General features: G+C 47.5%; 1 protein-coding gene across 1 annotated transcript in view; it reads left to right on the top strand.

The window, feature by feature from the left end:
- The first annotated feature begins 3,254 nt into the window (after positions 1–3,254).
- Positions 3,255–12,912, top strand: part of UHRF1 (ubiquitin like with PHD and ring finger domains 1) — a 30,828-nt gene continuing 21,170 nt past the window's right edge. The window contains exons 1-2 of the mRNA XM_044417553.1: positions 3,255–3,280; positions 11,559–11,724. Of these exons, the coding sequence (XP_044273488.1) occupies positions 11,572–11,724 (153 nt within the window). The 5' untranslated portion in view covers positions 3,255–3,280; positions 11,559–11,571. The remainder of the gene's footprint in view (positions 3,281–11,558; positions 11,725–12,912) is intronic.

Raw genomic sequence — 12,912 nt, 5'->3', positions numbered from 1 at the left:
ACTGGAGAAGGAAATGGCAACCCACTCCAGTACCCTTGCCGTGAAAATGCCATGGACGGTACCAAAAGGCAAAAAGATATGATGCCGGAAGATGAGCCCCTCTGGTCGGAAGGTGTCCAATGTACTCCTGAGGAAGAGCAGAGGGCTAGTACTAGTAGCGCCAGAAAGAGTGAAGCGACTGGGTCAAAGCCGAAAGGACACTCAGGTGCAGATGTATCTGGTGGTAAAAGGAAAGTCCGATGCTGCAAAGATCTATACTCCACAGGAAACTGGAATGTAAGATCCATGAATCAAGGCAAGCTGGACGTGGTCAAACAAGAGATGACAAGACTGAACAGCGACATCTTGGGAATCAGCAAACTAAAATGGACAGGAATGGGTGAATTTAATTCAGATGACCATCGGGTATCCTACTGTGGGCAAGAATCCCTCTGAAGAAATGGAGTAGCCTCCATAATCAATAAAAGAGTAGGAAAAGCAGTACTGGGATACAATCTCCAAAATGACTGAATGATCTCAGTTCGAGTCCAGGGCAAACCATTCAACATCACAGTAGTCCAAGTCTTTGCCCCAGCCACTGGTGCTGAAGGGGCTGAAGTTGACCGGTTCTATGAAGGCCTACAACACCTTCTAGAATTAACACCAAAAATGATGTCATCATGGGGGATTGGAATGCTAAAGTAGGAAGCCAAAAGATAACCGGAATAACAGGCAAGTTTGGCCTTGCAGTACAAAATGAAGCAGGGCACAGGCTGGTAGAATTTTGTCAAGAGAATACGATGGTCAGAGCAAACACTCTTTTCCAACAACCCAAGAGACGACTCTACACATGGACATCACCATATGGTCAACACAGAAATTAGATTGACTATGTGCTCTGCAGCCAAGATGGAGAAGCTCTATCCAGTCAGTAAAAACAAGACCAGGAGCTGACTGTGGCTCAGATCATGAGCTTCTTGTTACAAAATTTAGGCTTAAATTAAAGAAAGTAGGGAAAAGCACTAGGCCACTCTGGTATAACCTAAATCATATTCCTGATGAATATACAGTGTTGTTAGTTGCGAAGTCGCGCCCAACCCATCTCAACCCCATGGGCAAGATTCCTCCAGGCCTTCATGTCCTCCACTAAACTCATGCCGACTGCTTCAGTGACTCCATCCAGCCACCTCATCCTCTGCTGTCCCCTTCTTCTCTTGCCGTCAATTGTTCCCAGCATCAGGCTCTTCTCCAGGGAGTCCTTCGTTCTCATTAGGTGGCCAAAGTATTTGAACTTCATCTTCAGGATCTGGCCTTCTAAAGAGCAGGCAGGGTTGATCTCCTCTAGGACTGACCGGTTTGATCGCCTTGCGGTCCAAGGGACTCGCAGGAGTCTCCTCCAGCACCACAATTCAAAGGCCTCAATCCTTTGGCGCTCAGCCTTCCTTATGGTCCAGCTTTCACAGCCATACATCGCCACTGGGAAACCCATAGCCTTGACTATACACACTTTTGTGGGCAGGGTGATGTCTCTGCTTTTTAGTATGCTGTCTAGATTTGCCATAGCTTTCCTCCCCAGGAGCAAGCCTCTTTTAATTTCTTGGCTGCAGTCGCCGTCTGCGGTGATCTGGGAGCCCAGGAAAATAAAATCTGTCACTACCTCCATTTCTTCCCCATCTATTTGCCAGGAAGTGAGAGGACCAGATGCCATGATCTTAGTTTTCTTAATGTTGAGTTTCAAGCCAATTTCAAGCCAAGCTCTGTTTCTATGTTTTGCGCTCTCCTCCTTCACCCACATCAAGTGGCTCTTTAGTTAAGGAGATCTGATTCCAGTCTATAAGTGAAATAAAATTAAAGGACTCAGCAGAGCTAAACAAAGATCTGTCCCAGGGCAACCAATTAAGGCTGCAATTCTTTGCACGTTTAGCTGGAAAAAAAGGCACTCAATTCTGTGCATGCCCCACTGGCTCTGGCATGCTGGGAATTGTGGGCCTTTGTTCTGCTAAACTGGGCTACAATTGCTTAACACTCTCATTTTACAGGAGAAGAGAAAGGAGTTCAAGGAAACACAATGGGCAGACAATAATTATACCTGTCATTTGTTAAAACTGTTGGAAGGCAGAAACCATTGCGACCACCTGCAGTTCACCCTGAAACTTACCTGTGGACGCTTCCCTGCCTTCTCCTCAACCCTCTTCCTGACAATACACCTGGACACTACCCGATGTGACTCACCTACTTGTAGGCCATTCAATAGCGACACTGGTGTCTGAGTACAGGGAGTAAGGATGGCCAGTTCCAGCAGTACTGAGCTAGCACCCAGAGGTGCGAGATTCAGGTGGATAAAAGGAAGGGGCTATTTGCATCACACGTGCAGCAATAACCTGCGGAATTCCTTTCCATGCAGTGCAGTGGCAGCTGCCAATTTGGAGGGAGTGGACAAATTTATGGTGGAGAAATCTATCCATGGCCATTAGTCCTCATGGCTATGAGCTTCCTCCAATGTGAGGAGCGTAACAGGAAGGTGCTGCCACACTGGCCTGGTCATGTGCTCCTGTGGCCAGGCCGTTGTCCGCAGTGTGAAGAAGAACCTGGACCACAAAGGTCATTTTCTTGCTAACACATCGGGAAGGCACCAGGTTGGGGTAGTTGCATTAAGCAGAAACCCCCGAAGCCAGTCCCGGAAGACGGGCAGGCAGGAGTGCCTCTGAGAACAGACAGAGTATTTTTCCTTCCCCTGTTCCATGCAGTAAATTGCAAGGGCCCTCAAGGCAGTAAGGCGCCAAACCAGTACAGAAGGGGCATGGAGATTATCGGGGAAGCTACGCCTAAGTCAGGACTGCTCTCTTCATACAGCTCAGCAAGACGCCATTCCTCATTGCGCACAACTCAGCGAGCGGAGGAAAGAACCGGGGACGAGGGGGACGGCGCGGTGGCCACGCCCCTCTGCTCAATTCCCGCCACCGCTGGCCAATCAGGAGTCTCCGGGCGCTACGCCGCGATTTTCCCCGCCAAACTCCAAAGCCGGGCGGCGCAAGATAAAAAGAAGTTGGTTTTGGCGCGGCTGCGCTTGGAGCTTAAGTGCTTCTCTTTTGAAAAGTAATACTATAGAAATACATATTTTTTTCCGATCGCCACATTTGAGTCTCCAGAAGCATCTGGCACCGATTTAAGTGCAATTTCATTTTGCACTTTATTTTTTTTTTTTTTATTTTGGGAAAGGCGCGCCTTCTTCGCCCTCGGATTTGCAAGTGATCTGGGGGGGCCAGAGAGAGAGAGGGGGAAAAAGGTTGGTTTTTTCAAGGTGAGTATTTTGCAGTATTCCCTTCCTCCAGAAATCCTGTCGATAAGACTTTTATTGATGATTTTACTCGGATGTAAACCCCATGGGATATAATGCGATTTCCCCCCTGCCAAGGGGTGCTCGCGCGCTTATGGCCGCAGTATTTGGATGGTGGGGGCCATGTTAGGTCTGGGGGGAAGTCCCCCCGGAGAAAAAAGTATTACCATTATTTGCAGTTTCCTGTGATTTCGTTCAGCTTCTGTTTTTCAGGTTGCAAATTTTAAATGTGTTGTTTGTTTGCGCCATTCAATGCACATTTACTCGGAAGTTAGCTCATCGAGTTGAATAGGACTTCCTGCCCCGTAAGGGAGAAGAAAACCGCACCTTCACCCAGACATAGGCCCCATTGAATTCAATGGGATTTGCTGCAAGGCGTTTGGGGGTTGCAACTGCGAATAGACAGGTCAACTGTCTATTTCTTCGTGCAGTTGAAGTGTACAAGTCCTGTGCGTGTCTACTCGGAAGTAGGCCCCATTGAGTTCAGTCGGTTTTACTACCAGGTAAGTAAGTGGGTACAAGTGGCCAACAGCAAAGATATTTTTTTAAAAAGAAGTAAGATCTTTAATACAACAGTCACACAGTGGAAATTGATATTTCTAAAGGTGTTCATTTACTTACAAGTAAGCCCTATAGAATGGAGTGGGTGGATCTGCTTTGTTTACTCAGAAGGAAATCTACTTGGCTTCGATGGAGTTTACTTCTGGAGCAGAGTGGCTAGACAGGCATCATTACAAAGCTTGATCCTAAGAAAGGTTAAAGCTGGCTAAAAGTCTTTAAAGTCAACCTGGGGTCTCTTCCTTTATTTTCTCCTCTGGCTATGGCAGAAAGATGCAGCTTCAGGAGCATAAGGGAAACAGTTGGGCAGCCTTAAAAAGCAAGGTTTGCTTTTTAAACAAGACAGTCCTAGTACTCAGGCAGTAAGGCCCAGTAGCTGATTTGGGACTAGTCACAGACCCTCCGCCTTGCCTACCTGACAGGGTTGTTGTGAGGCTATGACGGCAGCAGGACAAGGCTTATGTAAGCTTGGGTTCCTTGCGGGGGTGAAAAAGTGGGATATAAATTGGAATAAGGCTCAGTGGGAGTTCATTAATTTGTACTGAACCCATGGAACATGACTTTATTTTGTGAGGTTATGAAGTCAGGTTTAGGCCCTGTCTTGGGCGGCTCCATCAACTGTCACAGCAACAAGATGGTGAGGGGAGCTCTGCTGAACATCACATCCTGTCTTACCCTCTTCATCCCCTTTTCCTTCAGTGCTGTGTCTTTTGCCATTGGATGCCTGGGGCATGCTGGGAATTGTAGGCCTTTTTTTCTGCCTAAACATACATGGGATGTCTAACCAAAGAATATTAGCTCAGGGATAGATTGCATAAACTTGAAATGCAAAAGGCCCTGGATTTGGTCCCTGGATCCTCAATTTGTAGGAAAGGAAACCCTGAAGTGGTGGATCATGGTGAGGCAACCTAAGGATCAGGGGCCAAATTCCCACCTCCTGGGGCTATGATAGGTCCAGCCCCTCCTTTCCTGGGCTCCTCACCATTTTCCCCCAGTCACCTTTCAATGGTTTCTCATTATTTGTGTGCTACTTTTCCCATCCTGAAATGCTGAAAGCACCCTTTGTAAATGTCCTGAATTTGATTTTTGGAACCATGAGAACTAGAAGCATACTTCGTCTGTAAGAGAAGGGCCAAGTACAGGTTTGATCAGACCTAAGGCTGCATCTGATGCCATTGCTCCATTAAATTTTGCGGGGCTCTCCGGTGAGGATACAGCATGATGAATACGCCTTGCTTCTGGGACAGCCAACCTCACAAATTGGGGCCCTTTTGGCAGCCCGTCCCCCTTTTGTTTGCTTCGCATACCCAGGAACCAGACAGCCAGTGAAGAAAAGGCGGGTTGTCTTCACAACAATCACAGCTCAAGGCAGCTGAGGTGCTTCTCTTCCATGTTTAATAATAATTGCCACTGAATATTAATGAAAATGTCATTGAAGAGTGAAAATAATTGTTACAATTATAGCTGAAACCATCATGGCTCAATTCAAAACACAACAATTCAAAACATGAATCTTTCTAACCCAGCCTTCTCTGACTCAGCACTCCAGATGTGTTGCACTACAGTTCCCATCATTCCCAGGCTGGTGAGGAATGATGGGAGCTGTAGTGCAACAGAACTGCAGGGGTCATGATGAAGATGGCTCCTCCAATCCTCTCTAACTGTAGGTTTATTCAGAGACTTGTCCTGCCCCTTTCAGTGCCGTGCTCGCAACGGCCAGGGAAATTTGGTGTTGCCCCCCAAACTTGCCTTTAATTGTTGAATTTATGCAGAAGTGGGCTTCCAGTGTAGCTTTCCTTCCTGTGCATCTGCGTGGTGCGGAGATCACTGCCGCCCTGGGGAGATTAAAGGAAGAGGCGCTTCCCGCCAGTTTTTTTTTGTCTTTGCACCATCTGCCCTGGGAGCGATTGGTGGCGGGAAACTCGTCTTCACAACAAGTCCAGACCATCAAGAAGTGCCAACCCTGTAGCTGTCTCCAGATTTCACCCATGGCTGGTTTCCAGTTTTCTGACCCAGCACACGAGGCACGGCCACCCTCCACCCCCCAAATTCCAGGCTGGATTGGTTTTGGTCTCCGCTAAAACCTGAAAACATGTGGTAAGATTTGTCCAGCAAGCACTGCTCTAGGAAGGTAGATTTGCTTGTCCAGAAGCAGTTTTTGCTACAAAAATCCAGAAAGGGGCTGCAGCCAAAATTCCCCCTAGAAAATGGGGAGGGGCGGCTCTTGGCGGGCTTTTTTGTCGCAGCTGATGTCAAAAGAACAAATTAAGAGTCTGGCAGTTTTCTGCCAATGCCAGTAGAGGGTGGCCGCTTCTTTCAACCACTTCCTTATTTTTAAAGCCAATTTTCTAGCATTGAAGAGATGCTTTTCAGTTGACTTGGGGTACTAAAAACCCCCTCAATCCAGTTTCTTTTAGAGGGTATCCATGAGGACTAGTGGAAATAACTATGTTTTGTCAGTGATGTTAGGTTTTGTTTTATCCTTTAATGCAGGGGCAAGTGGAAGGTGGTTCTCCAGCGGCTTTGGTCTTCAGCACCCGGGGGCTTCTGCCTGCATGGTCTGTGAGTGGGGATGCTGGCAACTGAAGTCCAAAATGGCTGGAGTGCTAACCTGTATCTTTCTTACCTTTCCTTGATGATCTGCTGCATTTTGAGTCAATGGCTCTAACAAGAAATGCAATTTACCCACAACCCAACACAGCACTGCCATGTCAGACTTAAAGCTGAATGTGATCCGAACGGATTCTGCATGGCTTTCTGCACTTTCTGCGCTGCAGGTTTCTCAGGCTAGTACTAGCCTTGAGGCCCTGATCCCAGGCGCATGGGGCTGCGCTTAGGAATGTTCCGAGTTGCCCCACCCACAATAAACAATGCCCGTTATTTAGACCCAGCGTAGTTTGCTCTGCACCAGGGTCTTTGTAGGATAAAAATACTCTTTGCATTGTGCTATACAGTGGGCAGCAGTATAGCATGCACCAACCTTTCCCAACTGGTCTGGTGGATGCTGGGAGTTGTAGTCCATGATGGTCAGGCTTAAAGCTTATGTCAGGGTTCTGCAGGAGGGGTAAGGTGGCCTCCTACCTGTGCCGCACCTTCTAGGAGGAGAAGATGGGTGTGCTATTGTGATACTGTCAAGGTGGTCTCTGAGTTCTGGTGACCGGGTGAGGGAGTGCAGCCCATCCACTGTGTTTGAAGGATTCCCCACCACCACTTGTCGCAGTGTATATGCACACTTAATAATGCGGGAGTTTTTCTGGAGGGGCAGGGATCATAGAGGTATTTTCAGAGGAAGGGCCATAGGTGGCAAGATGTTAAACCCCTTGGGGGAGAGAGAATTTCTGTATTTGCTAGCTCTTCTTGTGAGATTTGGGCTCAGCTCTGGAACCAGGTTGGATCCTGGACATTTGCTGTCTTCCTGGCCATTCCAGAGGGTGCTGTTACTACATGTGTGCCTGACCTTCCTCTCGCAAGGAACTCAAAGTGGCTTAAATGTTTCTCCAGTTAATCCTCACAACAACCCTGTGAGGTAGGTTAGGCTGTGAGCTGTGAGGCCAGAGTCACCTGGTGAGCTGCATGGTCAAGTGAGAACTAGAACCCAGGTTTTCCAGGCCCACCATACTGGCTTTCACTGCTGATTTAACAATCGTTAACGTTGTCACCAGTTGCTGCTTTTCAGAAGAGCCGTGGTGCTTATTTGATATGAATTTAACTGGGAGGCAGCTCGCAGTTCATTGCACTTCAGCTTCTAATCCACCCCTTTTATGCTGCCAAGTGAGGATCATACTTCACACTAGCCTCCTTCCACAGATGTACAAATCTCGTGTTTCAGTAAAATAATTGCTCCGCTCTTTCTAGTCAGGATGGGGTCATAGCTTTGTTTATTCCCAGGCTGTACAGGAACATGAGTACCTGCATCTTTTGGCTTCTCTGCGCCTTTCCAGAATGCCTATTTCCTGCCTCTCCTCTCTACACCAGGTGTAACATTACCTACACACTAGGTGATAACTTCAGGAGCTGGAAAAAGGATGTTTTCTGCCTGGATAGAATGTATCCCTCTCCAGAGGGCTGTGGGCTCCCCCCTGTGGCATGGGGTGGTTTCGTCTATGGAACTGTTTCCAAGCCAGGCAATTAATAGCTGGGTGGCATCGCTAAGCATTTCCACCCAAGGAAGCATGTTGAGGTTTGCACCCCCTGGCTGTATCTTGGGTGTGCTTTCCTGGATGGATGGCTGCATGGAGCACGAGGAGACCTTTAGCTAGCTTGTTTAGGTTTCCATTTGCCTCGGATCTGCTTACAGCCAGCAGTGGCTACAGTGGGCCAACATTTCCTTGGAGAAAGCATCCTGCATGGGCCCCTTCCCTTAGTGAGCTCACTTTCCCGTCACCTTGGTCATGAGCAGCTCTGCCTCCTCCTCATGGCCCCCTTTTGTTTGCTTGGCATCCCTGGCTTCTCTCCACTGCTGTTGCCTGGGCCAGAGCGAGAGGCAGGAGAACTAGCAAGGACCAAGTCCTGGGGCCCCGTTTTAGTGGTCCCAGCATTGTGGAATGAGACCAACAGTGATGCAAAAGGAAAATGGGGTAGGAAGAGAAGAGGTGAATGCAAAGCTTGGCTGTCTCCCCTCTCATCTCCTTTTCATACAGCCTGCAGCAAAGGTCTCATGGGGGATTATTTCTGAGTGAGTGTGCTGGAAGAAGGTTTTGGGGAAGGTCCCTTCCTGTTTGGCTTGATCTGGGGGCACACTGACCAAAGTTAAGCATCTCCATCCATCTCCTTTTTGGTCTTCTGTGACTTCCCCCAGGTCCTCTCCAGGTTGTCCTGCTTTCCTGTGCTCAAAATACGATGGTACTAGAAGATAAATAGAATTGGAATTGATTGGACTAACAGAATCCTGTGTGCTTGCTCAGGAATAAATTTTAGGAGAAAATACTGTGCAGCCATTGAACTGTTCTTTCTGAATCTCTCAGCATTCCCTTAGCCAGAATGGGAATACTTCGCATTTTAATGTTCTTTTCTGTCTTAGCATGCATAGGATCACAACATTTTAGCTGCAGTAAGCTGGTGTTTTGGCCTGTACAGTGCTGGGATCTTAAGTCCATGTATGACAAATCCATGTATTTCCTATGCATATTTCCATAGGAAAAATTCTGCAACTCCCAGCCTGGACCTGTCAGCCTATTGTGGGATGTTTTCCTTTTTAAGCATACATAACTTGGACCCTTGGTCCCAAGAAAAGCTCATACAGGACTCTAGTCCAAGCTGCCATTTTTCTGTGAGGTATGGAAGCAGCTATTTAAAACGAATTACTCATTATTCAAATCAATTGGGCTTGAAGCACTTTTAACCGTGGTTCGACAATGTATCTTAACACAAATAGTTAAAAGTGATCTAGGCTGCAATCCTGCCTATGGAAAAAGAAATCGTACATGTCACAGCATGCACCCCCTAAGCGTAGTTCTAGGACTTCTGCCTACATCTAAAAATGCACAGGTTGGCTCACGTAAGTATTAAATGCACAGAAATATGATTTTGGAAAAGGCAATTAGTAGTGTTAACTCTTGCAGCTGTAATCTTGTGATTTTATGTCTTTGTGTTGCAAAAACTGCCGCAACGGTTCTTTCGTTTGTGTTTAAAATGAAAAAGATCCTTTATTCGGAGGCTGTTGCTTTAAATAATCATTTAAAAAAAAAAGACAAAAAAAACCAAAAACCCAAACCTTCCCTTCCTTCTCCCATTTCTGCCCCGCCCCTTGGATTTCGCGTAGTCTCGCGAGAGCTCCGCGCCCCAATCCCGGCGGCAGGGCGTTTTCTTTTCAATTTTGTGGCGCGCGCCCTGAAATCCGCGAGGAGAAACTTTTCCTCAGGTGGAGTTGGGCATACAACCTTGCTGTCGCGGGAACTGAGGCGGGAGGGTTGGGCGGAGCGGAGGTGGCCAATGAGCGCTTGACCGATCTCGGGAAACGGCCAATAGGGAAGGAGGAACAGGAAAGGAGGTGGACCTGGGGGAGAAAATCGCGGGAGGCGGAGGCGGCGCGGTTGCTTTGAGCGGTCACGCTGCGGCGTTCGCGCGCCTACCGGCTCTGAGGGGATCCGAGGCTCTCCGGAGGTGGGGTGGAAGGACCCGTTGGGGTGGGCTGCGCGGGTAGGGAGGAGACCCCCTCCCGGGAAAGGTGGCCGTTAAGGCAGGGGGGCTTCGCTTATGGCGCGTTTCTGTGGTAAAGGGGTTTCTAAATGGGATGGGTAGGGCGGGGGCGCTGCCCCACGGCTGTGTCTGCTGGGGACGCAGTGCAGAGAGCTCTGACCTACTGGCGGGATCCACACAGAGATGCCTGTGTTACCGCTTGGAGAGCGTATTTGGGGGCGCAACCCAGAGGCTTGTAGGTGTTGGAATGCAGTCCTTCGTTTCTGTGGGTGCAGTTCAGAGCACCTGGCGTATTGGGGTGCAATCCAGATAACAGTGTTTTGCGGCAGAATATGTAAAACTGTATGGAGGATGCAATTGGAAGCATGCCTACTGGGGAGGCACAACCTAGAGGTCCCAGTGCCTTAGGGTCACAGTCTGGAGAGCCTTGTGTTTTCAGTTGCAATTCAGAGAGTCTGGAATATTTGATGCTAGAGATCTCTACTTATTGGGGAATGCAGTCTAGAAAGCTTTGGGGAGCAAAGCAGAGAGTCCTTTGTTTATGGGGATGCTAGCCAGAGAGCATTGCTTATGAGGGGGTGCAATCTGGAGTACTCTGCATAGAGGGGACACAACCTGAAGATCTCCGTTTATTGGGGTGCACTGCCTGGAAAGCTCTGTGTCTTGGGATATTGAAAATAAATGTGCAGAGGGTTCGGATAGACAGGTACCCTTGGGGACTTAAGATAAGAATATGGCGGGGTGACCAGAGAAGCACATATAAGGGGGAGCTTGAAGGGAGATCTGTGGGGGGTGAATAGTAAAAAAAGTAAAAATAGTGCACAGAAAGGAGGGGGGAAATAAGGAAAGGCTCTGTGAATGGTGGAAAGCTTCTATCATTAAGTTAATACAATGAACTAGCCTTGATCTATCTGCTTATTGGGTGCTCTATTATTTTTTTTAAAACATGGTTTGCAGTCAAAATAAGTGAGCACAGTAACTGAATCCAACAGAGAAATGGGAAAAAAAATCGGGCCTGAAGTAACTTAAACAATTGTTCAAATGTTGGGAAGGGAGTGATTTGGGTGTGCTGAGTGTTCTTACAAAGGGGGTATCCAGACAGGTGATAAGTTGGAGGAAAAAAAGTACTGCACAAAAATGGAGTGGTGGTCAGGGTTAATGGAGTGGGTGGCTGTTGGCACAGATAAGGAAGGTGATAGTTTGAACTGTCCAACTGGTATGGGAAGTTTTTTGGGTTTGGTCAGAGTTTCTGGAATTGGGACCCTGGATTAGGGGGAGTGACTGACAGGAAAAGAGGGGGTGTTTGTAGGACCTTGGTAGACGTTACCAGGACATGCTTTCTCTTGAGCCTCTCAAGACTTATGTTGGAGAAACAAGAGGGTTGTTTTAAAAATACAATTCATGCATTGCACCATTTCAGCTTTTCAGTGGGAATATGGGAGACAATGTGAAGAGACCATAGTGTGGGGTGATACATCTACTCCTGCTTTGCCCTAGCTTTCTTTCTATGTTTGTAAATCTGTTGACTCTAATTCTCCTTTGACAGAACTATTGCCACAATGTGGATCCAAGTGCGCACCATGGATGGGAAGGAAACGCATCGAGTGGATTCTCTTTCCAAGCTCACCAAGGTGGAAGATCTCAGGCAGAAGATATATGAAGTATTCCAGGTGGCACCTGATAGACAGAGGCTTTTCTACAGGGGCAAACAGGTACCAATCCCATCTCTTGTTCTTTCTCCCCAGCCGTATTTTTCCCTATGTCTTGTGTCCTCCCCACTGGAATTTTGCGTGCTTTCTGAAAGAAGGAAATGTATTTGACATAACAGTTGAGAAAACAGAGACTTTAACCAGAGGGGGCGGGTGCTGGCTCTGTGTTTGCTCCAGCATGTACAAGGGACTTTGTGAGGTCAACTGGATAGGTAGAAACAGGTGAAGTGAACAGTGATGTGCTGAAGAGGCACATTGTTTTACAAAGTAGACCTCAGCTACTGGCGACTTTTGTAACTAACCAATCTGTTCCTTAATGTAGATGCTGAGTAATGCTGAAATTGTTGTCTGTGGTGAAGAAGAAAAGTAGGGTTTTGTTCTTGTTCTGTTGGTGACAGTTTGGAAATGCTTTGTTGTTGTTAGTTGCGAAGTCGTGTCCGACCCATCGTGACCCCGTGGACAACATTCCTCTAGGACTTCCTGTCCTCCATCACCTGGAGTCCACTTAAGCTCACACCAACTGCTTCAGTGACTCCATCCAGCCACCTTATTCTCTGCCATCCCCTTCTTCTTTTGCCTTCAATTGTTCCCAGCAGTAGGCTCTTCTCCAGTGAATCCTTTCTTCTCATTAGGTGGCCAAAGTATTTGAGTTTCATCTTCAGTATCTGGCCTTCTAAAGAGCAGTCAGGATTGAACTCTTCTAGGACTGACTGGTCTGATCTCGCAGTCCAAGGGACTCTCAGGAGTCTCCTCGAGCGCCAAAATTCAAAGGCCTCAATCCTTTGGCGCTCAGCCTTCCTTATGATCCAGCTTTCACAGCCATACATTGCAACTGAGAAAACCATAGCCTTGACTGTACACACTTGTTGGCAGGGTGATGTCTCTGCTTTTTAATATGTTGTCTAGATTTGCCATAGCTTTCCTGCCAAGGAGTAAATGTCTTTTAATTTCTTGGCTGCAGTCCCTGTCTTCAGTGATCTTGGAGCCTAGGAAAATAAAATTGTCACTACCTCCATTTTTTCCCCATCTATTTGCCAGGAAGTGAGAGGACCGGATGCCATGATCTTAGTTTTCTTAATGCTGAGTTTCAAGCCAACTTTTGCACTCCTCTTTTACCCGCATCAAGAGGCTCTTTAGTTCCTCTTCACTTTCTGGCAAATAGATGGGGAAAAAATGGAGGTAGTGACAGAT

This window comes from Varanus komodoensis, unplaced genomic scaffold (genome assembly GCF_004798865.1).
Source record: "Varanus komodoensis strain SLA01 unplaced genomic scaffold, ASM479886v1 scaffold89, whole genome shotgun sequence".
Taxonomy (NCBI): Eukaryota; Metazoa; Chordata; class Lepidosauria; order Squamata; family Varanidae; genus Varanus; species Varanus komodoensis.
Note: the sequence above shows the minus strand (reverse complement) of the source record. Positions and strands in the feature narration are given on the sequence as shown.